Source organism: Scyliorhinus canicula, chromosome 4, assembly GCF_902713615.1.
Source record: "Scyliorhinus canicula chromosome 4, sScyCan1.1, whole genome shotgun sequence".
Taxonomy (NCBI): Eukaryota; Metazoa; Chordata; class Chondrichthyes; order Carcharhiniformes; family Scyliorhinidae; genus Scyliorhinus; species Scyliorhinus canicula.
Genome location: NC_052149.1, coordinates 211,943,963 through 211,969,421, shown reverse-complemented (window position 1 = coordinate 211,969,421; position 25,459 = coordinate 211,943,963). Strand labels below are relative to the sequence as shown.

At 47.8% G+C, this 25,459-nt stretch overlaps 2 protein-coding genes across 3 annotated transcripts in view; one reads left to right on the top strand and one right to left on the bottom strand.

Moving 5' to 3' along the window:
* The window catches only part of LOC119965356 (cyclin-I-like), a 49,245-nt gene extending 27,834 nt beyond the window's left edge, over positions 1-21,411 (bottom strand). The window contains exons 1-2 of one of the 2 annotated variants that reach the window (XM_038796017.1): positions 20,819-21,411; positions 4,231-4,387 (exon numbers count right to left, since the gene is read on the bottom strand). In XM_038796017.1, the coding sequence (XP_038651945.1) occupies positions 4,231-4,344 (114 nt within the window). In that variant the 5' untranslated portion in view covers positions 4,345-4,387; positions 20,819-21,411. The remainder of the gene's footprint in view (positions 1-4,230; positions 4,388-20,818) is intronic. The other variant, XM_038796015.1, reaches the window with a different exon arrangement.
* A 46-nt stretch (positions 21,412-21,457) lies between these two features.
* Positions 21,458-25,459, top strand: part of ccng1 (cyclin G1) — a 53,279-nt gene continuing 49,277 nt past the window's right edge. Inside the window, exon 1 of the mRNA XM_038796021.1 lies at positions 21,458-21,475. The gene's annotated coding sequence lies outside the window, so the exon portion shown is untranslated. The remainder of the gene's footprint in view (positions 21,476-25,459) is intronic.

The window sequence follows — 25,459 nt, the reverse complement described above, 5'->3', positions numbered from 1 at the left end:
CCCTCCCTCCCTCCCCTGTCAGTAGTCTAAAAGGACCATTCCATTCACCACACACTGCTCCACTCTTCTCTCACCTCCACCACGCTGTCCCCTTCACATGACCTTTCCATGTAAGCGCAGGAGGTGTTAATCTTCCCTTTCATGTTCTTGCTCCTCACGGTCCAAGGCCTCAAATACTCATTCCAGCTGAAGCAGTGATTTATGTGCACTTCTTCCAATTTAGTTACTGTATTTGCTGCTGACAATGCAGTCAGTCACCTCTACATTGGGTTCACCAAACCCAGATTGGGTGACCATTTTGCGAAATAGCTGTGCTTTATGTGCAAGCATGACCTGGGGCTTGCAGTGGCTTTTTATTTTAATCGATCACCTTGCTCTCAAGCCGACATCTCTGTCCTCAGCTTACTGAGGTGTTCCAGTGAAGCACAATGTAAGCTCCAGGAACAGCAACGCACCTTTTAATTACAGGCGCTTTGCAGCATTCTGGATTCAACACAGAAGTTAACAATTTCAGACTATGAATCACTGCCCCCCCCAACGCCTCCACCCACCCCCGCCATTTTCTCTCACTTGCTTTCCAGGTTTTGATCTTAACCTCATGTTTCCTCATTTTGGTTACAGCCTCCTTGGACCTATCTTTTCCTTTTTTTTAAACTCGTCTCATTCCTACCCCCTTTGGGTTTTCTCACCAACTCTTTTGACTGAGATTTTCGGTCGTGCCTGCTGGTGGGATCGTCTATTCCTGTCGACAGCAACACCCTGCCGCACGTTGCCTGCCAGTGGAACCAGGCGGCAGAGAGTGTAAACAATGGGAAAACCGAAAGATCCCACTGCTGGCCAATGGCAATTACCCTCCATCACCGCAAGACACACCACGGAGGGATTGGAAAATCCTGTTCTTTGTCATTTAATGGGCAATAAGTCCTGGACCCACCATGGTGTGCTTCCTGACAGTGGAGGCGGCTCACCATTGGTCGCCGGCGGGATATTCCAGTCCAGCAGAGGTCAACAGCGTTTTGCGAGGTTCACCCCATCGTACAACCGGGGAATTCGTCGAACTCACCTTCTGCAGCACTGGAAGATCCTGCCAGGGGGAAAGGCCAGGAATTTCCACCCAATGTCTCCCATCTTCCGCCCCGTCATAGCTGTTCACTTTAGTATCTTTCCACCCTCCCAATTTCACCCCTTCAAAACCCATTACTTTCCTAACTTTTCCCAATTCTGATGAAAGGTCATGACCTGAAACATTGGGTGTGATTTAACGGAAATGAAACAGAGTCCCGTGTTGAGCACGTTTAGCCGGGCGTTTCCAGGATCTGGCAGCACCAAGAATGACCCCGCTATTAAACGGGACTCTGCTTCATTTCTAGGCCTTGGTGAGGAATGCCCCTCCGAGGCCGCACTAACGAGCACAGCTCACCCGGTGCAGTAAGAGATCGGGGCGCCAGTAAACCCCCACCCCTCCACCTTGGCCTCCAGACCCCCCCCCCCTCCAACATGCCCTAACTCACCAATAAGGGGGTCATCGATCATGAGGGCAAGGCACCCCCAGGCCTGATCCCTGGCACAGGCATGATGCCACCTGGGCACCTTGGCACTGCCAGCCTGGCACCATGGCAATGCCCATGCCGGCCTGGTAACACCACATGGGCACCCTGGCACTACCAGGGTGGCACCCAGGTGGAACTGCCATGGTGCCATTCTGGCAGTGCCACAGTGCCCTGGTGGCATCAGGGGAGCCTGGGTCCCATCCTTTCCAGCATTTGACCGTCCAGGGACCTCTGATTGCCTGGGAGATGCCCCCCCACCCTCCCAATGTGCTGATCCACGTTTGTGGAAACCAGTGCTAAACAGCGCCCGCTCGGCAAATCCAAGGTGAGGCCGTTGGGTCCCGGGTGCTGGGTAGGTCCAGCGTAGACATATCCAACTGGGACTAACTGCTCACTCGAATATGCAAATCTGGGTCCCAACCTCAATGGGCAGGATCCAGATTGCAATGCCTCGTGAGAATGCTGTGAAATCTCCCCAGGGGCCTCTGGCGAGATTTACCGGCTTCATTGCATCCCGAATCGGGCGCGGTGAGGTCAATAGATCGCACCCATTTTCTCTGTCTCTCTCTCCACAGATACCGATAGATGCGGTGAGCATTTCCACCATGTTTTATTTATTTAAGATTCTAGCATCTGCAGCATTTTGCTTTTGCATCTCCTTTCGGGATGTTGATTAAGTGATAAACATTGGCCAGGACACTGGAGACGTCTCCTTTTCTGTTCTTCAAAAGAGAAGCACAGAATCTTTTTTTCCCACTTTCTTTTAAAAATTCATGGGATGTGGGCATCACTGGCCCATATTTATTGCCCATCACTAATTGCCCTTGAGAAGGTGGTGGTAAGCCATTTTCTTAAACTGTTGCAGTCCATGTGGTGTAGGCCTGGAAGGAAAAACTGTCAGGGAGAAAGCGCCAGTCATTTTGACTCTGGAGGGCAGGCATCCTAACTCCTCATCTGAAAGACCCAATATTATGCTCCATTTGAATCAGAACATTTCCTGAAACTGAGACAATCCTGTTGTGTAAATCATCCGATATTTGATTCGTTGGAGTCTGGGAAGTGCTTCTTGAGCATTGTTTTTGCCCAATCAAGTCAGGCATGTCATGCTGGGTATGGCTGTGAATTGATTAATTCCTCAGCCCACATTATTTGGCCACATTTCAGTGCAGGAAATGGTGGTTTCAATGCAACATCTTCTATTTATTCAACATCCTGATGAAAACGTTGCCTATGCCTGAACGAAAAGGCCGTACTTAATGGAGAAAGGTAATTGTGTGATATTGGAGCAATAGCTTATGACATATGGTTGTAATGAGAAAAATAAGATTATAAACAATTAATTCACACATTGTAATACAGCACAGCTTACAGGAAATATAGTTGATAAAGGGCTTTGGATATATTAGGCCCAATTTTAACTCTGTGCAAATGGGGTTTTGAATGGGTTAAAATCGTTCCCATTTATTTAACCTATAGCATAGATGATAGATGCCATTCTCAAATATCCAGGCATAGCCACAGAATCACCTACAAAGGACTTGACTCTCATTCCTGCACCATTATATTTTGTACCTCTCAAGGACCTAGCTCAATTTTCCCTCTCCTATTTCTCACCTCTGTAAGGTCGCCTCAGTCGCAAATTACCATAGGCTGTTTTCCCCTTTGAGGGGGAAGAGCTGAATGGTGGTGATTTAACCTGAGGATCCCCACATCTCAGGGGTGGGGTAAGGTTGAGAAGGCGGGGCCTTGAATAACCTCAGCCGTCACAGGAATTGAGCCCGTGCTGTCGGCCTCGCTCTGCACCACCAAACAGCTCTCTAGCCAATTGAGCTAAGCCGGGCCCCACCCAAGTACTGCCCCTCTGAGATACCAACCAACAACACAGCATTAGTTGCCACACGTGTGCTGATGACACCCAGCTCCACATCACCACCGCCTCTCTTGACCCTATTCACTGTCTCTAAATTGTCCAACTCTACTGGACGAGTGAAAATTTCCTCCAATTCCATTCTGGGAAGACCAAAGCCACGAATTATATTCCCCAACCACTGACTCGATTCCTCTCCCTGTCAGCTGAGGTTGAACCAGACTGTTTGCAATCATGGTGTCATATCCGACCACATACCCACGTACCCATAGGGTGGAAGGGAGGGCTTAAGTGGGTTTGGGGCAGACTCGATGGCCGAATGGCCTCCTTCTGCACTGTATGTTCTATGTTCACCCATCACAGTGGTGAAGCAGCATGTCGATTCCAGAATTCTCATCCCGGTTTTCAATTTGCTCCATGGTCTCGCTCCCACCTCATTACCTCTGTAATCTCCTTCAGCTGTGCAACCCTGTGGAGGTATCTAGGCTCTTCCAATTCCGGCCTCTTCAACCTATTTTTAATCGTTCCACCCCTGGCGGTCTGGCCGACAGCTGCCTTCCATGACCCGAAGCTGTGGAATTCCCACCCGAAATCTCTGCACCTCGCCATCTCTCATTCCTCTTTTAAGATTCCCCTTAAAACCTGCTTCTTTGATGAAGCTTCTGGGCCATCTGCCCTAATGGCTTCTTAAATGTTTCAGTGTCAAAATTTTATTTGATGCTCCTGTGATGGCTCAGGATGTTTAATTAAGTTACAGGTGCTAGATAATTGCAAGTTGTTGTTGCTGGTGAAACACTGCAAACTGCACTTTACCTGATTGCCGCTAATGTTGAAAAGAGGCACTTTCCATAATCTGGCCTCCTTAGAGAGTGCATCATCGAGCAGGAAGGCAAGCCTCTGGCCATCTAAGGACCCAGGACACTTCATGGCACCTCCAAGAAAGGCCAGTTTCCCCGGCAGACACAGCTACCTAAGAACAGACAGATTTGTTTTAAAACAGGTTAAAATAGAGGCTATAGAAATATACAACAATAGAAATTGACTCTAAGTTAGTCATTCCACTTAAATAAATGTCCCTGTTCATTGATGTCCCATGTAATCGGCCTGTACGAGGTCTTAAAAAATCTTTTTGCACCAAACTATATGGAATAGGATTCAACAAGCTCTTAAAATAAACAATCAAACTGTCCCTTAAGCGTGTGCAGCAATCACCAAGATGGTTCAAGCATTGGTCTAATGAGCAGGCGATCTCTTAGTTTGAATCCGGGACTGCTTCTGTTAGTTTGGAGGTCTTCTGGCACAGGGGGTAACATCCCAGAAGCTCCGGACCTGGTGGTCAAAGGAAGGTGTGTTCATAACGTGGCCAAACAGGTTGTGTGTGTCAACCTGCAGACTCCTTCCAACAGGCCAATGACTGAGACTCCTGGTCAGCCATGCTTCATGTGGAGAGCTGCACTTCAAGCCATAAACTGCTGGTGACAGATTAGCAAACCTATTCTGGGAATTACTAGCTATGGAAAAGGAAGAAAGTCTGCCTTAGCGCACCAGTAGGTGCAGGGCAGGTATTGGAATGGAATATTTTGGTAGGAAGCATAGGGAGGTCAATTATTTTTTTTAACTCCTGGGGATCACGTGGTGTCAGCACAGGAGAGGCTGCATTTCCGTAAACTACCACTCTGCTCATCTTTTAATCCGTCTTTTCGTCTTTGTGCAAATTTCTTTTTTGTCTTTTCTTGGTTTACATTTTGTTCGAGAATTGTCGGTGGGTGTTTCTGCATGATAGAACTGAGTAGAACAGTTAAGTCCTTGCTTGTTCATGGTGGCTGGGTGGAGCTGGGATGGACCTGGTGCAGTGGCGTTTGAGCGGGCTCCCAACCCTGATGGTGTGGTGCATATTGACGAATGATGGCAGCCAACAAAGATGTTGTTTTGGTTGGAAGTCTGGGCTCTGAGGTACAGGTCGTCAAGGTCCAATTCCAAGAGCTGCTGGGTGTTTTTGTGGAGGAAATGGCGGTGCACAAGGATGCTCCTGCAGCAGAGAGAGCAGTGTCCCTGGTGGTCTGGCGGTGCACGAGGAGGCTCCTGCAGCAGAGAGAGCAGTGTCCCTGGTGGACTGGCAGTACACGAGGAGGCTCCTGCAGCAGAGAGTGCACTGTCCCTGGTGGACTGGCAGTACACGAGGAGGCTCCTGCAGCAGAGAGAGCAGTGTCCCTGGTGGAATGGCAGTACACGAGGAGGCTCCTGCAGCAGAGAGAGCAGTGTACCTGGCGGAGTGGTGGTACACGAGGAGGCTCCTGCAGCAGAGAGAGCAGCGTACCTGGTGGACTGGCAGTACACGAGGAGGCTCCTGCAGCAGAGAGAGCACTGTCCCTGGTGGAATGGCAGTACACGAGGAGGCTCCTGCAGCAGAGAGAGCAGTGTGCCTGGTGGAATGGCAGTACACGAGGAGGCTCCTGCAGCAGAGAGAGCACTGTCCCTGGTGGACTGGCAGTACATGAGGCGGCTTCTGCAGTAGAGAGAGCAGTGTACCTGGTGGAATGGCAGTACATGAGGCGGCTTCTGCAGTAGAGAGAGCAGTGTACCTGGTGGAATGGCAGTACATGAGGCAGCTCCTGCAGTAGAGAGAGCAGCGTACCTGGTGGACTGGCAGTACACGAGAAGGCTCCTGCAGTAGAGAGAGCAGCGTACCTGGTGGACTGGCAGTACACGAGGGGGCTCCTGCAGTAGAGAGAGCAGCGTACCTGGTGGACTGGCAGTACACGAGGAGGCTTCTGCAGCAGAGAGAGCACTGTCCCTGGTGGACTGGCAGTACACGAGGAGGCTCCTGTAGTAGAGAGAGCAGTGTACCTAGTGGAATGGCAGTACACGGGGAGGCTCCTGCAGTAGAGAGAGCAGCGTACCTGGTGGACTGGCAGTACACGAGGAGGCTCCTGCAGCAGAGAGAGCAGTGTACCTAGTGGAATGGCAGTACACGAGGAGGCTCCTGCAGCAGAGAGAGCAGTGTACCTAGTGGAATGGCAGTACACGGGGAGGCTCCTGTAGTAGAGAGAGCAGTGTACCTGGTGGAATGGCAGTACACGGGGAGGCTCCTGCAGTAGAGAGAGCACTGTCATGGTGGACTGGCAGTACACGGGGAGGCTCCTGCAGCAGAGAGAGCACTGTCATGGTGGACTGGCAGTACACAAGGCAGTAGTAGAGAGAGCAGTGTCCCTGGTGGAATCCCACCTTCGTACGGTTCAATTCCTGCTGCAAGGTCTATCTTCTATCCTTTTTTAAAAATGTATTTTATTACAAACATAGGTAAAAACAGCAACATATACAACACACTCCACAACCCCACAATCCACAGTTTGTACAATTTTTCCCCTTTTAACCCCTACCCTCCCCATCGACGAACAATTCCTCAAACATTGTCATGAACAACCTCATCTTGTCTCGACCCCTCAAATGTGATCTTTTCCAACCGGAGAAAGTCTTGCCGATCCCCCAGCCTGACCGCCACCCCCTACAGCGTATCCGACCTCCAATGCAGCAAGATCCTTCACCGGGAAATGAACACAACATCGGCCCCCTTCCCCACCATCAGCTCCAGCATTTCCGATATCCAAAGATCACCACCATTGGGACCGGCCCGACCTCCACCCACACAATTTACACAACATCCCAGACACCGCTTCCCAGTATCTCTTCCAGCTTCTCGCAGCCCCAGAACATGTGCGCCTGATTTGCCAGCCCCGTCCACACTTCTCGCACCCATCAGCCACCCTTTGAAAGAACCCACTCCCCCTCACCCGAGTCATATACACCCTATTCACTACCTTGAACAAGATCAAGCTCATCCTCGCACACGAGGAGGTTGAATTCACCCTTCGCATCGCCTCACACCACAGATCCCAGTCTATTTCACCCTCCCCCAACCCGCCTCCCACTTGCGCTGAATCCTCACTACTTAATCTGCGCTCCCCATTCACCCATATATGTCACCAATCCTACCCTCTCCCGACTTATCCGGGAGCAACAGTTGCACTAATTGGGTATACCCCGGCAACCAGGGAAACTTCCTCCACTCCTTTCTTGTAAAGTCCCTCGCATGCATATATTTAAATTCACTCACTCTCTGCAACTCGAAACTCTCCCGCAACTCACCCTGACACGCAAACTTCCCTTCCAGGTACAAGTCCCTCGCCCTCACCAGCTCCGCTGCCCTCCACTTCCCATAAATCCCATCCACCTCCCTCAGTTTACGGTTCCTGCACAGCACTGTCAACACCACCATCCCCTCCAACTTAAAGTGTCTCCTCAGCTCATTCCACACCCTGTCCACTGTACCACCTGGCTCACCGTATACTTCCCAGAAGCTAATGGCAGCGGAGCCGTCACCACGGCCCTCAAACTGGATCCTTTACAGGACTCCTCCTCCATCCTAATCCACTCTGCCCCTTCTCCCTGCCCCCTCTCCCTCCCCCACCCCCATCACCTCCCCTTCTCCTCGTTCCCTGCCAAATAGTAGTGCAGCAGGTACGGGATCGTCTGCCCCACCTTTCTGCCTCTGTAGCAGGGCCCTCTTTACCCTCTGCAACTTCCCTGCCCATATAAACTCTTGAGATCAATATCGCCAATTTCCGAAAGAAGGCCTTAGGGAGAAAGATCAGGAGGGTCTGGAAAACAAACAGGAACCTTGGCAGCACATTCATTTTCACAACCTGCACCCTCCCTGCCAATGTCAGGTGTATTGTATCCCAAAGGCAACACGATGGGGCAGTGGTTAGCACTGGGACTGCGGCGCTGAGGACCCGGGTTCAAATCCCGGCCCTGGGGCACTGTCCATGTGGAGTTTGCACATTCTCCCCATGTTTGTGTGGGTTTCACCCCCACAACCCAAAGATGTGCGGGGTAGGGGGATTGGCCATGCTAAATTGCCCCTTAACTGCAAATGCCTTATAGAACTTCGCCAGAAATCCGTCCGGCACCAGAGCCTTCCCCGGCTTATACCCCTCTAATGCTGTCAATCACCTCCCACAGCCCCAACAGCTCCTCCAATGTCTGCCTCCTCTCTTCCTCCAACCTTGAAAACTCCAATCCATCCAGGAACTGTCCCATATCTCCTTTCTCTCCATCTGGCTCCGCCCTGTATAACCTCTCATAAACCCCCAGAACACCTCATTTATCTTCCCCAGCTCTGACATAACCTTCCCCTTCTCCGATTGTACCTTTGGAATTTCCCTGGATGCAGCCTGCCTCCGCAGCTGATGGGTCAGCATACAGCTTGCCTTCTCTCCATATTCATACTGCACCCCCCTCGCCCTCCTTAGCTGCCCCACTGCTCTCCCCGTTTCAACCTATCGATCGAACTGCTCTTGCAACCTCCTCCTCTCCGCTAGCAACTCTCTAGTGTGGGGCCTCCTCGTATCTCCTGTCCTCCTCCACTATCTCATCCAACAGCTGTCCATGCTCCTCCCTCCTCCTCCTGTTCATGTGTGCCTTGAACGAGATAATCTCCCCTCGGACCACTGCCTTCAGCGTCTCCCAGAATGTGGTTGCCGACACCTTCCCGTTCTGATTGATTTCTATATACTCCCCGATCGCCGACCTCAGCTTTTCACAGAACCCCTTATCCACCAACAAATCCGAATTCAGCCTCCATCCCGGCCTCTGCACCGGCCCTTCGCTGAGCCTCACCTCCAGCCAATGCAGCACATGATCAGATATCACAACTCCTGCATACTCGCCCCCACCACCCCCAACAACAACACCTGGCTCATCACAAAGAAATCAATTCTCAAGTACACCTTATACACATGCGAGAAGAAAATGAAAATGAAATGACAGGCCCTCGCCATGGTCAGTATACCGCTAACATCATGGAACGGCGGTGCCCTTCCTTAGGGCGCCCATTGGAGGATGACAATGTGACTGGGTCTGGCATCCGGGTGAATAACGGGATGTGTTATTGTTCATTGATCCGGTGGCTTGTTCTTCTGTTAGACCTGACACCCTGTGGATGGGGTTTGGTAGCTAGGGTCTTGCTGTTTGGTCTTACTTTTTAATCTCTTCTTAATTTTCTGTTTTTTTAAGTTTAGAAAACCCAATTCATTTTTTCCAATTAAGGGGCAATTTAGCCTGGCCAATCCACCTACCCTGCACATCTTTGGGTTGTGGGGGTGAAACCCACGCAAACACGGGGAAAATGTGCAAACTCCACATGGACAGTGACCCAGAGCCGGGATCGAACCTGGGACGCACTATACATGTTTTGCATTGACACCTGTGGCTTTCGTCTCCTTTTCTTTTGTTGCAACCACTTTGAAAAACTTGAATACTTCAATGAAATACATTTTTAAAAATAACCAAGCCAGCCACATAGTTTCTGCAGAGACTATGTGGAGCCCTCCGCTGAATGTTTGCCAAGTGGCAGTCTTCAATGATGCGAGTCACTGATTGGGTGGGGGCACCAGAGCTGCAGTCCGGGTTCCCTGCAAGGTCCCACGTGCTGATTTGCTGCACATAGGGGCCTTGGTCAGTTAGGAAACGGCTGAGGAGGGTCCAATGTTGGCGTGGCAGTTTGAAGCCGGGTGGGCGGGTGTGGGATCTGTGATGATGGAGGTTCCATTCCTGCTGCCATAGGGTCTCTGCTGTTGCTCCTTGGTATGGTCTAAGCCATACAGGCTGACGTGACGGCAGGCAAACAGCAGGTGGATTGGTAAGGTCCCAGTGCTTGGCTTGGGTTGATGTAAACCTTCTCCAGGAGCTTTCTTGCTGGGGAACACTGTTGTGTTGAGCTTGATTTATGTGATAAAGAAGAATAATGATGGCTGGTACGAAGATGTCATCATAATGGTTTGTTCCCTGGAAATTATGTGGAACCCATCATGCACTATGCAGATTGAAGCAAACACACTGCTTCCTTAATCATTGGCCAGTCTAAGCATTTTGGGGTGTGAGTTAACTGGGGAGTATTTATAGGTTGTCAAGGGTGCCACTATTACATTTTTAATGAAGTAATAAGTAACATTAATCTATTTTACCATTTCTTTCATCAGCATAACATAATCACCTGATGTATTTATCACCTCACTATCTCTGCAACTTCTGAAGGATATTGCATCATAAAGGCCACCATTAGATGTGCTAAAGAAATTTCCGCAGTTATTTCATCACTTCACATGAACAAAGCTACTTGAAAATGAAATGAAAATCGCTTATTGTCACAAGTAAGCTTCAAATGAAGTTACTGCGAAAAGCCCCTAGTCGCCACATTCCGGCGCCTGTTCGGGTAGGCTGGTACAGGAATTGAACCGTGCTGCTGGCCTGCCTTGGTCTGCTTTCAAAGCCAGCGATTTAGCCCTAATGACTATTCATGGTTAAAATGAAAAGGAAGTTGTGAGGGAAACAAATCTTTAAGTTGACCCCCACATAAGACTGAAGTGGGGACATGTGACCTAGTTGGGTGTCTGTCACCTGACATGGTGTTAATGTGAGAATCATAACGTCCAAATGCTGTGGGCGGAATTCTCCGCTCCCCACGCCGGGTGGGAGAATCGGGGAGGGCTGGGCGACTCATGACACGCCGCCCTGGCACCCCACGCGATTCCCCCACCCCGACCGCTCGCAGAATCGCCGCTCGCCGCTTTTCATGGCGACCGGCGATTCTCCAGCCCGGATGGGCCGAGCGGCCTGACGTTCCCGACCTGTTCACGTCGGCGGCAACCACACCTGGTCGCTGCCGTTGTGAACATGGTGTCAAATCTTCGTATGTGGCTTGTGGGGGGCGGAGAAGGGAGCGAGCACCACAACCGCGCTCGGGAGGGGACTGGCCCGCGATCGGTGCCCACCGATCGTCAGGCCGGTGTCTCCAAGCGACGCAGTCTTTCCCCTCCGCCGCCCCGCAAGATCAAGCCGCCATGTCTTGCGGGGCAGCGGAGGGGAAGACGGCAACCGCGCATGTGCGGGTTGGAGCCGGCAGCCGTCGTGACGTCAGCCACGCATGCGTGGGTTGGAGCCGGCCAACCTGTGCATGCGCGGCTGACGTCACTTAGGCGCCGCCGTCGCGTCATTCTCGGCGCGCCGCCTTGACGCAAACGTCAAGGCCCGCCGGCGGAGATTTACGGAGCGCCGCTCCTAGCCCCCTGGGGGGGGGGAAGGGGGGGGGGTGAATAGGGTGCGAGGAGCAGCCTCCGAGGCCGTCGTGAAACTCGGCCGAGTTCACGACGGCCTTCCCGATACCGCGCGGGAGCGGAGAATTCCGCTCTGTGTGTATGTTCGTGTGTGCAAAAGCGTGTTTTCTGTCCTGGGAATTATCTATATAGTCTCCCACCATCAGTATCTTCTGTTCTATTTGCAGGTTCTTTTGGGGCATTTCAGCTCACTGGGGTGAATTCTCCACCGGCAGCCACCCCTGCCTGTAGGTTTCCCGGCAGCGTGGGGTGACTACAATGGTAAATCCCATCGGCCAGCAGCAGGAACGGAGAATCCCACTGGCTGTGACGGCGCGCCACCGAGAAACACGCAGCTGTGGAGGCGGAGAATTCATCCCACTGTCTTCCTGACTGGATCTTGTCAAATACTCAAACAGACTTGGAGAGGTTTCACAGCATATTGAAAGATAATAATATTGTTTACTTATAACACCACTGCTTGTAGTTTTCACATGAACCACAAAATGGAAGCCCCATGGAAAAAATCCAGAATGTCAAGTAGAAAAGTGGAATTTAATTTACTCAGTTGTCAGTCATGATTACACAACAGTTTACTTATAAATAAACAAAAACAAATATAACAGTTCTGGGAGAAAAGAGAATATAGACCAATTATCAAGATCTACAGCTCACATACATCCTCACCAGTACAGTCACCTCACTATAGGAAGGATGTGGAAGCACTGGAAAGGGTGCAAAGGAGATTTACCAGGATGCTGCCTGGTTTGGAGGATAGGTCTTATGAGGAAAGGTTGGAGGTTTTCTCTTTGGAGGGGAGGAGGATGAGAGGCGACTTAATAGAGTTTTATAAGATGATGAGGGGTATAGATAGAGTAGGCGTTCAGAGGCTATTTCCTCGGGTGCATGTAGCTGTTGCAAGGGGGCATAACTATAAGGTTCAGGGTGGGAGATATAGGAGGGATGTCCGAGGTAGATTCTTTGCTCAGAGTGGTTAGGGTGTGGAATGGACTGCCTGCTGTGATAGTGGAGTCGGACACTTTGGAAACTTTCAAGCGGTTATTGGATAGGCACATGGAGCACACCAGAATGACAGGGTGTGGGATAGCTTGTTCTTGGTTTCGGACAAGGCTCGGCACAACATTGTGGGCCGAAGGGCCTGTTCTGTGCTGTACTGTCCTATGTACATGATGACATCTTACCTATCCCTCGTACCAAACCAGACATAACGAGCAGCAATGAAGCAGCTCGTCAATCTGGGAGCTTTCACTGAGGATTCACTATGCGACTCAATTGCCCACCAGGTGAGCTGCTAACTTTCTCTCTGCTGGCAATAATGCATGGCTCACTGGAAGATTTCGGGCTCCAATCACAAAGCACCCCCACCCCACTCCATTCTGCCAGACTGCCCACAAGCCAGCTCGTCGCCAATGAGCCAAGAAACATCAGCCCAGATGTAGGAGATGAACATCCTCCATCTTGAGGATATAGCTTCCCCTTCATAGAACACAGGAGGAAGCCCTTCAACACACCATGCGTTTATCCATTATTTATCCAATCGCTTGTTCCAGGGCGGCGGTGACGAAAGTGACTTCCGCATCAGTGAAAAAAATCTAAAATAGCCTCAGAGTTACTGCTGTTGCTCACGCGGTCACGTATATAGTGACAATTTTTACAGGTCTGGTTTGGGGCAGTTAATGGTGGGAATTGCACATGTCCCTGCCTGGTCCACATAACCCATTTTCATGTGGTAGAATTGAAGCTATTGCAGATTGGTGATGTGAAGACATTGGAGGGAGTGTCATAAAGATTCACAAGAATGATCCCAGGGTGAGGAACTTCAGTTATGAAGATAGATTGGAGAAGTTAGGACTGTTTACTTTGGGGGAAAAAATAGTTGGGGACAAGATCTGGTAGACGTATACAAAATCATGAAAGGTCTGGACAGGTAGAAAGGGAGAAACTGTTCCCACTTGGGAAAGGATCAATAACGACAGGGCACAGGTTTAAAATAATTGGCAAAAGAAGCAAAAGCGGCATGAGGAAAAAGCTCCTTCATGCAGTGAGTGGGTAAGGTTTGCAATGCACTGCCTGACATTGTGGCAGAGGTAGGCATCAATCGAAGCATTCCATAGGGAAATGAGACTGCTGTCTGCAAAAGGAAGAAGGTGCAGGATTATGGGATTATAGAGAGAAAGTGAGCGAATGGCACTGGGTTTCTCAATCAGAGGGCTGGCGCAGAAACGATGGGCCGAAAGGCCTCCTTCTGCAACTATTCTGTGATGCAGTGATTTTTGAGGAGGAGAGTTTTGCTTCAACTTGTTTTGGCTGATCTCATGGCAGTAGACCATATCACCTGATTCTGCTCCTTTAGCCCTCAACGCCACCCGAAACGTGCTGTTTAAAAGAGGGAACTCCAATTCACCAGAACTTGCTGATTTGGTTTCTGTCTGTCTAAGTAACTGCACTCCTGACACTTACCCTTTAGGCTCAACTCCTGTCTTTAGGGTGCATTCATAATGCAGCCAAATAGGAAGAGTGTATTTGAGTCAGGGAGTTTACATAGCCATAAGTCCAAGAATCCCAGACTAGTATGACTGACTTTCTAAACCTCATAATGTTCGCTCAGACTAAATTCTCCATTAACCATTGGCCGTTTACTTTCAGTTAGGTTTAACTGCAAACAATGGTGAATTCCCCAAAACTTATCAAATACTTCCCCTTCCTCTGGGGATTTCCCAAAGTTCTGGTATCCCCTCCAACTGTATTTACTGAAACCTTGTACAGAACAACATTTACGGTTTTCTCATTGTCTATCTAATGGTACAACCATGTCTGTCACTGCCATCGTGACCTGGTTTTATTTTTAATTCATTTTTATGGGATTTGGGCATCGCTGGCTAGGCAAGCATTTATTGCCCATCCCTAATTGCCCTTGAGAAGGTGGTGGTGAGCTGTCTTCTTGAACCACTGCAGTCCATGTGGTGCAGGTACACCCACTGTGCTAATAGGGAGGGAGGTCCAGGATTTTGACTCAGTAACAGTGAAGGAACGGCCAAGATATTTCCAAGTCAGGATGGTGAGTGACTTGGAGGGGAACTTCTAGATGGTAGTGGTCGTAGATTTGGAAGGTGCTGCCGAAGGAGCCTCGTTGAGCTCCTGAAGTGCATCTTGTAGCTGCTACTGTGCGCCAGTAGTAGTTGCTTGTGGAAGGGGTGCCAATCAAGCAGGCTGCTTTGTTCTGGATGATGTCCAGCTTTTGAGTGTTGTTGGAACTGCACTCATCCAGGCAAATGGACAGTATTCCATCACACTCTTGACTTATGTCTTGTAGATGGTGGACAGGTTTGGGGAGTCAGGATTCCTAGGATTCGCAGGATTCCTAGTCCCTGACCTACTCTTGTAGCCACAGTTTTTATATGGCTGGTCCAGTTGAGTTTCTGGTCAATGGAAACACCCATAATGTTGTTGGTGAGGGATTCCGTGATGGTAATGCCATTGAATGTCAAGGGGTGATGGTTTGATTCTCTCTTATTGGAGATGGCAATTGCCTGGCACTCGTGTGGCATGAATTTTACCTACCAATGTCAGCCCAAGCTGGATATTGTCCAGGTCTTGCTGTATTTGCATGTGGACTGCTTCAGTGTCCAAGAGGTCGCAAATGGTGCTGAACATTGTGCAATCCATCAGCAACAATATCCACATCTGACCTTATGTTGGAAGGAAGATTATTGATGAAGCAGCTAAAGATAGTTGGGCCTAGGACACTACCCTGAGGAACACTTGCTGTGATGATCTGGGACTGAGATGACTGACTTTCAGCCACCACAAACATCTTCCTTTGTGCCAGGTGTGACTCCAACCAATGGAGAGTTTTCCCCCGATTCCCATTGACTCCAGTTTACTATGGCTCCTTGATGCCAATACTCAGTCAAATGCTGCCTTGGCGTCAAGGGGCGTCACTCTCACCTCACCTCTGGCAATGAGGTCTTTTGTCCATGTTTGAACCAAGGCTGCAATGGGGTCAGGAGCTGAGTGACCCTGGCAGAACCCAAACTGAACGTCAGTGAGCAGGTTATTGCTAAGTAGCTGCCGCTTGATAATGCTATTGATGACTCCTTCCATCACTTTACTGATGATTGAGGGTAGACTGAAAGGGCGGTAATTGGTCGGGTTGGATTTGTCCTGCTTTTGGACAGGACAATACCTGGGCAATTTTCCACATTACGAGATAGATTCCATTGTTGTAGCTGTACTGGAACAGCTTGGCTACAGGTGCGGCAAGTTCTGGATGACAAGTCTTCAATACTATTGTGTTTTAGTTGCAAGCAATTTGTAATGGAAGCAAATAAAAATGAACAGTAAATACAGGAAATACTCAGCAGGTCTGGAAGCATCTGGAGAAAGAGAAATGCAAACAACATTTTGAATATGACTCTTCTTCAGAGCGGGAAGACAGTGGCGTAGTGGGAATGTCACTGGACAAATAATCCAAAGCCCAGGTTAATGCTCTCGGGATTTAGGTTAAAATCTCATTTTGGCAGCTGGTGGAATTTCAATTCCACTGATAAATATGGAATTAAAAGCCCTCGACTTGCCCTGAGGCACTCTTGGTTTGCTTTCCCTCAACATGGACGTGTTCTCCATCAAGCTTCATCTCCCTACAGTGATACAGCTGCCTCCTTATGCCACAGGATCCGACCTTGGAAATGGGAAGTGGTGCTATTGTGGTAAGGTCACTGGGCTGCCAATCCAAAGGACCAGGCTAACCCTATTGGGGCTCACATTCGAATCCCACCATAGCAATTGGTGGAATTTGAAATTAATAAATAAATCTGAATTTAAAACTATTCTGAATAACGATGACCATGAAGCCATTGTCAATTATTTAAAATGCATCTGGTTGACTAATGTCCTTTAAGGAAGGAAAATTGATATACTTGCCAGATTGAGCAACCGAGTTTCAACTTAGGAAGCAGAAACAACAGTGGCAAAAACTAGCCATGTCAACCCTGCAAAGTGCTCTTTACAATCATCTGGAGGCTTGTGTCAAAATTGGGTGAGCTCGCTCACAGACTAGTCAATCAACAGCCTGACATAATCATGCAATGGAATCATACCTTACAAACATTCCCAGACACCACCATCACCATTCCCGGTATGTCCTTCACTATGTGACGGCATAGTGGTGTACAGACATCAAGGAGTTGGCCTGGAAGTCCTCAACATTGCCTCATGGCATCAGGTCACACATGGGCAAAGAACACAGGCTAATTACCACGTAACCCCCTAAGCCCAGTCAACTGATGAATCAGCACTTGGAGGAAGCACTGAGAGTGGTCCAGGGGCCTTTTATCCCTCCCTTGGTTGAGAAGTTGATGAAAATGTGTTTGCTGCCCAGCTGGTTTTCCCATGCAATCACACCGAGCAACGTAAAATCGCATTCAGCAGACTTGTCAATGGCCTTTCCTGGCGCTGAGGACCCGGGTTCGATCCTGGCCCCGGGTCATTGTCCGTAGTCCGTGTGGAGTTTGCACATTCTCCCCGTGTCTGCGTGGGTCTCATTCCCAAATGATGTGCAGGTTAGGTGGATTGGCTATATCTTTTTATTAAAACAGTAAAAAATATATACAAGGCCAAACGGCACAAACACTAATTTTGAGTTGGAGAAACAGGGTCGGGCGTGGGGGTGGGGGTGGTGGATACTCTTGATTATTAAAACAGTTCACAACATATTTCTACAAAAAACAAACAAATGGTACAAGCACTAAACTTTGCGCTGGAGAGACCAGATACCCTCGCCTCTGTACCAACAGAAGTGAAAGGAAGGGGTTGGTGGGGAGAGAGGGGAAAGGAGGGTGGTGGGTAGGGAGGGAGTCGAGGTGTTGGTGGAGGGGGAGGGCCCAATAGGACACTGCCTGAACTATCTACGGAGGCAGGAAAACAAAAAAACTTTCAATTATGATGTGCCAGATTCCGGGAGTCCCCCAGAGGGGGTGAGGGGCGACACAGTGTCAGGCATGAGTGAGCCCTGCACCCCACTGCAGAGAATCTGATATGCACCCTCCGCTCCCGACACTGGGTGGTACGCTAAATTGCCCTTAATTGAAAAAAAGAATTGCGCACTTTAAATTTATTTTTTAAAAAGACTCGTCAACGGCCTTAATGAGCGCTTTAATTGCCGACAAGCATGGATCCGGCAGCGCATGTTCTGTGACCAACCTCAATATTGCACACATACATGATAACATCAGGACACACACCCTATGCCATTTGACGCTATTTTACATTTGTTCAGGTCGAGCATGCACCCAACCTCAGAGCGTAAAATTCAGGCCTTGGAGAAGGTGAGGCTTTTTTGGTTAAGATCGTTGTCTTTAATAATTGATTGATTAACATGTCTGCTTCAGGCTGCTGCCAATTCCATCATTTGCAATGACTATGTGGAATAAAACATTGCATCAGTGCATACACGGCACTGTCTAAAAAAAAAAGGAAGGGTGGTGAGGGGGAGGAAGAACAAAATGGAAGGTCTGAGATCAGCTGGACGACATTAAATCACTGAGATGTCCTGCAACAAAAGGCAAAGGAAGTGGTAATGGTTGTAGTAAAGAAACAAAGCGTTTGTCCAGAGTGAGTGTGAATAGCAGAAATATGGTAAACATAGCAGAACTGGCACATGGCAAAAGAACAGAATCAAAATGGGGGGACAGAGCGCATGATTGAACACAAGGCTTAGTGCAGGAGGCTATAAAGTGCCACACTGGGAGAAGAAATGCTGTTCCTAAAGCTTGCTTTAGCTGCACTGGAACCTTGCAGCAGGCCAAGGACAAAATGTGATTGTGAGAACTAGATGGTGAATTAAAATGGCAAAGAGCCAGAAGCTTACAGTTATGTTTGCAGACTGAGTGAAGGTGTTCTACAAAGCCGTCATTAAATCTGGTTCCCCCAGTGCTTTGTGAGCCACAAATGCAGTGTAGTCAATTGAAAGACATATAAGTAAATCACTCTTTCACCCAGAGGGTGTGTTTCGGGCCTTGGATGTTGGGAAAAAAGGACTTAAATGGGCTGGGAAGGAGATGAGGTGATTGAGAAGTGGGGAAGAGAGTCTGACAGGACAGGGGTAGATGTGTTTGGTGCAGCATCGTGACAGAAATAGCAGAGGATGATCCTTTGAATGTTCAAGCTGGTAGCATTGGAAGTGAGGTCAAGGGGATCACAATCATGATTCCAGGAGGGAGGAAGAGTGGTAAGAGCAGAAGTGCGATAATTGATCGGACACAGTGAGGGCCCGATTAACCACATTCAAGGGAAGCTCTGGAGTCGAGGCTGCATCATTGAAGCAGATATGAAGACAGAGAAAGGGGGAGAATGGAATGGAGAGTCCTTACAGGAGGCAGAGCGTGAGGAAGTGCAGTCAAGGTGGCTGTGCTTTGGACAGAGTTGTTCATTATTCAGCCATTGATACTCATTCAGGAAAGTGTAGTTAAGGCCTCAATCAGGTCGGCCATGATCTTACATAATGGTGGAGCAGGCTGGAGGGGCAAAATGGCCTACACCTGGTCCAATTTCTTCTGATCTTATGTTTACTACAACCATTACAATGCCCTTTGCCTGTTGTTGCCCCCAACCTTTTCCCAGACCTTCCATTTTGTTCTTCCTGCCCTTCCCCACTTTCCAATTGCATAAAGCCCATCTGACTGCTACCTTCCGGCATCTCTGAACAACAATCTGTCATGTTAGGTACATTGGTATAACACTGGCTGCAACTGGATGCAGCTTAGATCAGAAAGATACTCCAGACCTTGAAGTTAGTTCAATCAGGTTTATTGAACCAATAGCACAGTTAGCACAGTTCTCTGTGAGTTCGACTCTCTGCTAACTTAAGTGTGGTTACTCTGTCTGACTGAACCAGACTAGCTCTTAGCCATGTGGTGGAGGTGTGAGATTGTAACAACACCCTTGACTGACTCTCTAGATGTTCATCAGTGGAAAGAGGCGGAGTGAGTGCCTCATGTCTTTTATAGTCAGATCCCACCCCTGAGTGTCCTGCCTGCTCACTGGTCATGTCCTGTTCTCTGTGTCCATTAGCTGCTTGTCTGTGCCTGCCTGTTTATCATTATGTGTGTCTGCATGTCATGACACAATCATCATGGACTCGAAGTACTGACCGAACGTTTCTGGCTCTTCCTGCTGGTTGGATCTTCCAGTCCTGCCGATGGTCACCCCGTAGATATCGGCAGGACCGGAAGGTTCCGTCATTGACCAATGGTGGGCCACCTCCAGCCGCTGACCAGTGGCCAGCCACCTCCGGCCGCTGACCAGTTGCCGGCCACATCTGGTCACCAGTAAATCATGGATGATGCCAGACCTGCTGAGTACTTCCAGCACTTTCGTTTTTATTTCAGATTCCCATCATCTGCAGTATTTTGCCTTTAATTGAATATGAACAATGTCATTCTGTGGCCCATGCAAAAACACAACCTCTGCTTAGTTAACTGGCCCTAGACAAGCGCCATTTGAAAAAGTTTAAGTTGTGTGTGTGAGAGAGAGAGAGAGGTACTGCTGTATATGGTATGTGGCTGGCTCTGAGATGGGACAGGAAAAAAATACTGCCATAGTATTATTGAACATGTCCAAATAACGGGTACTGTTTGAGCAACTGCTTTGTTCTTATTAATGAGTATTCTGATAAACTGCAAACACTGTCCACTGCCTGCCCTTAAACAGGAAGCAGAAACAGTTCTCCCAATAAAAGTCACTTTAAACTCGACAAACCAGAGAAGAGTTGGGCGTTCAGACAGTAAATACTTGTGACGAATTACTGGCGAGACCCCAAGACTGCCCACTCCCCCTCCGCCCAATTTACTAAAAAAATGATTCTAACCAGCTTGGCACCCAAAACATGATCCATTTTTAAAACTCTTCCTTATCACACCTTGTAAACAGTTAGGAAGCAAGAAGTCCCTTCTCTTTGGCACTGCACTTTAAATTAATTCACTTTTTAACAGTTCAAATGAAGTAATAAAGTAGAATTTGGATGCTATATAAAATATACTCTTGCATATTGCAGTCAGTACATGGGAGTCGAAGGCTTGATTTGCAATCTATACATAGAAATAGACCCGGAAAAGGCGCTCGGGTCCTTTGGGGTGGCTTCTACCTCCTTTGTGTTGAGTTTTTGGGCAGGGTCCTGGTGGGGCACCAGAAAGAAAGGTTTAAAACGCAGAATGCCTCAGTCATCTTACCTCTTCCCCCAAACAAAGCGGAATGTGCCCCTCTGTCGCCCTCCTTTCTCAGATCCATATCAGTTCGGCATCTTCGCCCTTCCCTTTTCAGCTCTTCGGAGGAAACAAAAGGAAGGAGCCGAGTCCCGTCTTCCCGTCTGCAAACTTCGACCGTGGCTGAGAAAAGGCGAATAGTGTGTGCCCGGAAGAGGCGACCATCGTCCGGGTGTCTTTCTAAGTCACAGCCAAGGAGCACGGATTAAACACAAACACACACACACAGAGTTCAGCGTCCCCGATCAGAGGAGGAAGAAAGGGCTGTTTGTACAGTGCAGCACCCGCCCTCTGTTATGACATAAACTGGAGTCCTGTTTAAAACCTTCAGCTCCTCCTCGTCCCCCTCGCGTAAGCACTTTACGTGCAGACTGTCACGGCGAGAACATCCAGCTCCGGACTGCAACCCAGCTTGGCGGGTGAACTGCGCCCAGTTGCATTTCAATTCTTTTTGCTGGATTAATTCCCCGGAGATGATTAGTTGCCAGAGTGTGAATAATGAATGCCGGTGGCTGGAGCGGTTGCCCGCAACACTCCCCTGAAATTACAGATCTCAAAGCTCTCAATTACAAGGCAACTACAGTACTGCGGCTCAAACTCTGGAGAGAGCCTCGCTGGATTTGAGTCAGTGAAACTTTTTATTTCTGACACCCTGTAAAGGAACACGCCCCCAAATTAGTTTGCAGTATCTGTAACTGCAAACAAGTCCCCCCCCCCCCCCCCCCCCCCGTTTGTTCATAGGTATAATCTATTTTACTGTCATAAATATACCTGTATTCATTTTGCCATCTCTGTAGAAACTGATAACCTTTAAAGAGAAATTCAAACTTCCAGTCAACAGCTGAAAGAATCAAGATTTCACGTTTGAAAATTTTTACTGTAACAAATGAGAAAAATACCGTCGGCTGAACAATTTTTACTTTTTGTAGGCAATTTATACTTTAAAGTACAGAAAATAAATTCCCAGTTTAACTTGTAACATGACCAAAAATGTCCCACTACAATTATACATTACATTGTCTCTTAACTGGACACTTTATCCTCCGGGATCCAGTCTAAAATTATTCCCAGATGGCTTGCTTTTTTTTAATTTTCCGAGCCGGGTAACTTTCTACCCCAAGCTAGGCAACTCTGCCAGCCTCTTTTACATCCTCCTGAACTCCGTCTTCTCAATTTGAGTGCAAACTCCCACCCACGTTCTGCATGATGAACAATAGGGTCAGCATTTCCTCTGCTTCAGATACAAGACTGGCTGCCTCCAACTTCTGTGCTCTGCCTCTCAAATGACTGCACGAAACAAAATCGCCATCGGTCTGTGTAACCAGATCTGAAAAATGGTTTCCTCTGCAATTTTCCCCATGGCAACATGAAACACACTTGTTTTTATTTAGGTAGAAATACTATTTAACTATTTTATTTCTTTGTTTTAATTTAAAGTACCCAATTCTATTTTTCCCAATTAAGAGGCAATTTAGTGAGGCCAATCCACCTAGCCTGCACACCTTTGGGTTATGGGGGTGAGACCTACGCAAACATGGGGAGAATGGGCAAACTCCACACGGACAGTGACCCGGGGCCGGGATCAAACCTGGATCCTCAGTGCCATGAGGCAGCAGTGCTAGCCATTGTGCCACCACTGATTTAACTACATTTGATCCCAACTCCCTTTCATCTTAGAAGTAAATGGATAGTTCATAGCACACCTGTTTGTACCCAATACCTATAACAACTTTTTAGAACCTTGGGAGATTCGGCATCGAGTCATAGTATACTAAGAGACTGCTGCTATTGTCTCCAAATATAAATATTTAGCGTCACGTTATCAGTAAGCCCTCATTTGATCTCCAACAATCAAACCAACCAGGCTTATTGTCAGGCAGAATGCAGAGTCGGTCACATGACCTCCTTCATTTACCATAAATTTAAAGCCATGATGTGGAGATGCCGGCGTTGGACTGGGGTGAGCACAGTAAGAGTTCTTACAACACCAGGTTAAAGTCCAACAGGTTTGTTTCAAACACGAGCTTTCGGAGCGCAGCTCCTTCCTCAGGTGAAGCTAGTAATTCAAAACAAACCTGTTGAACTTTAACCTGGTGTTGTAAGACTTCTTACTGTGCCTAAATTTAAAGATCCAGCTCCAAAATATAATAATCCTATCAACAAAAAGATACAGTTACAAAACTAATAATTTTATACACCTCATAGTTGGAATAATTTCAATGAAATAGTTAAATTGATATGAATTAATATGAACAATTTCCAACTTTGCTGTCTCAGATGCATCCTCAGCATCTCTTGCCAGGACATGGTCACCAACTCTGAGGTCCTGGAGTGTGCTAATTCTTTCAACATACATTCATTGTTAAAGTAACAACATCTGCTCTGGCTCAGCCACATTCATCAGATGGATGTTGACCATTTACCCAAGGACCTTCTTGATGTTGAAATGGCCACTGGTTCATGACCTACTAGATGTCGATACCTCTTCCATAAGGAAACCTTCAAGCGAGATATGATGATGGCAGGTATTGGCACCGCCAACTGGGAGACAGTCGTTGATGACAGTGACCTCTGGAAGCTAACAGTCTAGAAAGGCATTGGCAGAGGTAAGCAAAAACAAAATGCTCAGCAGACCGAGGAGCGAGCACAGGGAAAATAGAGACCAGCAAAAGTAAACCTTCACAGTCCACGGCCTTCCTCTGCAGAAAGTACAGCAGCAGTGACTGCCATGCCAGAGTGAGGTTCCTGAGCTTCACCAAACGATGCTTAACACAGAGTACCCATCATGACACAAGTCATCATCTTATAAAACAAGGCTGCTACAGAAATTTAATATGAATTACGATAATTTCTTCTTCAGTCAAGGAATTATGGGAATTTCTGTCATGGCCCATACTTATTGCACATCACTAATTGTCCTTGGAAGGTGGTGCTGAAGCACTTTCTTTTTTTTTAATAAACAATTTTATTGAAGTAGTTTTTGGCTTTATAAACAGTTACAGACATCATCAGAAAGAAAGCAAAAAAGGCAAAAATGTGCAAACATCCACGTACTTTCAATACTTCCATCGTAACATATTGCACAAGCCCGCTCCTCTCCCACCGGCTGAAGCACTTTCTTGAACTGCTCACAGTCTGTGTGGTTAAGGTTGAATGTGCTATGAGGTAGATATTTCCAGGATTTTGTCCAAGTGATCATGAAGGAATGGTGATTCGTTTCCAAGTCAGGATGGGGTTTGGTGGTGTTTCCATGCACCTACTTGCCCTTCTCGGTTTATCATTTGGAAGGTGCTGTCCTCAAAGTCTTAGTGAGGACCTGCTTTGCATCTTGTATCTGGTACATATTGCTGCCACTGTGCATCGGTGGTAGAGGCCGTGAATGTTTAAGGTGGTGAATGGGGTGTCAATCAAGCGGACTGCTTTGTTCCGGGATGGTATCAAGCTTATTGCGTATTGTGGGAGCTGCACGCATCCAGGCAAGGGGACAGTATTCCATCACATCCCTGACTTAGAATCATAGAATCATGGAATTTACAGTACAGAAGGAGGCCATTCGGCCCTTCGAGTCTGCACCTGCTCTTGGAAAGGGCCCCCTACTTAAACCCACACTCCACACCAGACTCCCCAGACAGTGACTCAAGCCGGGAATCGAACCTGGGACCCTGGAGCTGTGAAGCAACTATGCTAACCACTGTGCTACTGTGTGCTTCATAGATGGTGGACAGGCTTTGGGGATTCAGGAGATGGAATAGTTGCCCCAGAATTCCCAACCTCTGACCTGCTCTTGTTGCTACAGGATATTAATGATGTGGAACGTGATGTTGGCAATGCTGTTGAATGTCAAGGGGAGATGGTTAGATTTTGTTCCTTTGTGATCAGGTTTGTAATTTGCCTCACCAGACCAAATTGATTGCTTTGTACATTTATCATATTGTAACATCCTCGGGCTTCTTCAGTGTGTGCTGAAATGTCTCGCTGTGATAAACACGGAGAATATATTTCAATGTTATCTCTCTTTATGAACACATCCCCAAATTATATCCTGGTTTGCATGAAATGGGTTCACGTTATTGATTCTGTTCATTATTTTAAAAACCTGAGTTACATCCCCATAATATTTAGTTTTTCTGAGAAAAAAGTTAGTTTCCTCAGCGCTCTTTCGCAGTTTAATTAATCAACCGCAAGTTACCCTTGTTGCCCGTATCTGTATCATCTCTGCTGCCTTAATATCATTTGGAATTGGCACTTCATTTCAGTGGAATAAACCAGCTTTGTCCATCTTGAAAGGATTGTAAACCCATTGCTTCATCATAAATACTTCTTTGTTCATTCAATTGTTTAATTCTGGCTCATTATGATGAACACAGCTCTATTCATTTTGACGCATTTCCAATATGTTTCACTATAAAGTACTCAACTCTATTCATCTCAGTGTTTATTTCCCTCAGTTGTCTCTCTTTCTGTCTGTTGAGTGCTAAACGGTGGTCCATCAGCGTCAGCTCTCCCTTGTACCTTGCTCAAGTAGCTATTTATCATATTTGGGTTCTTCAAATTGAGTTTCCAATATTTAGCAGATCCACAAGCGATGCCAGGAGTGCATGAGATTAT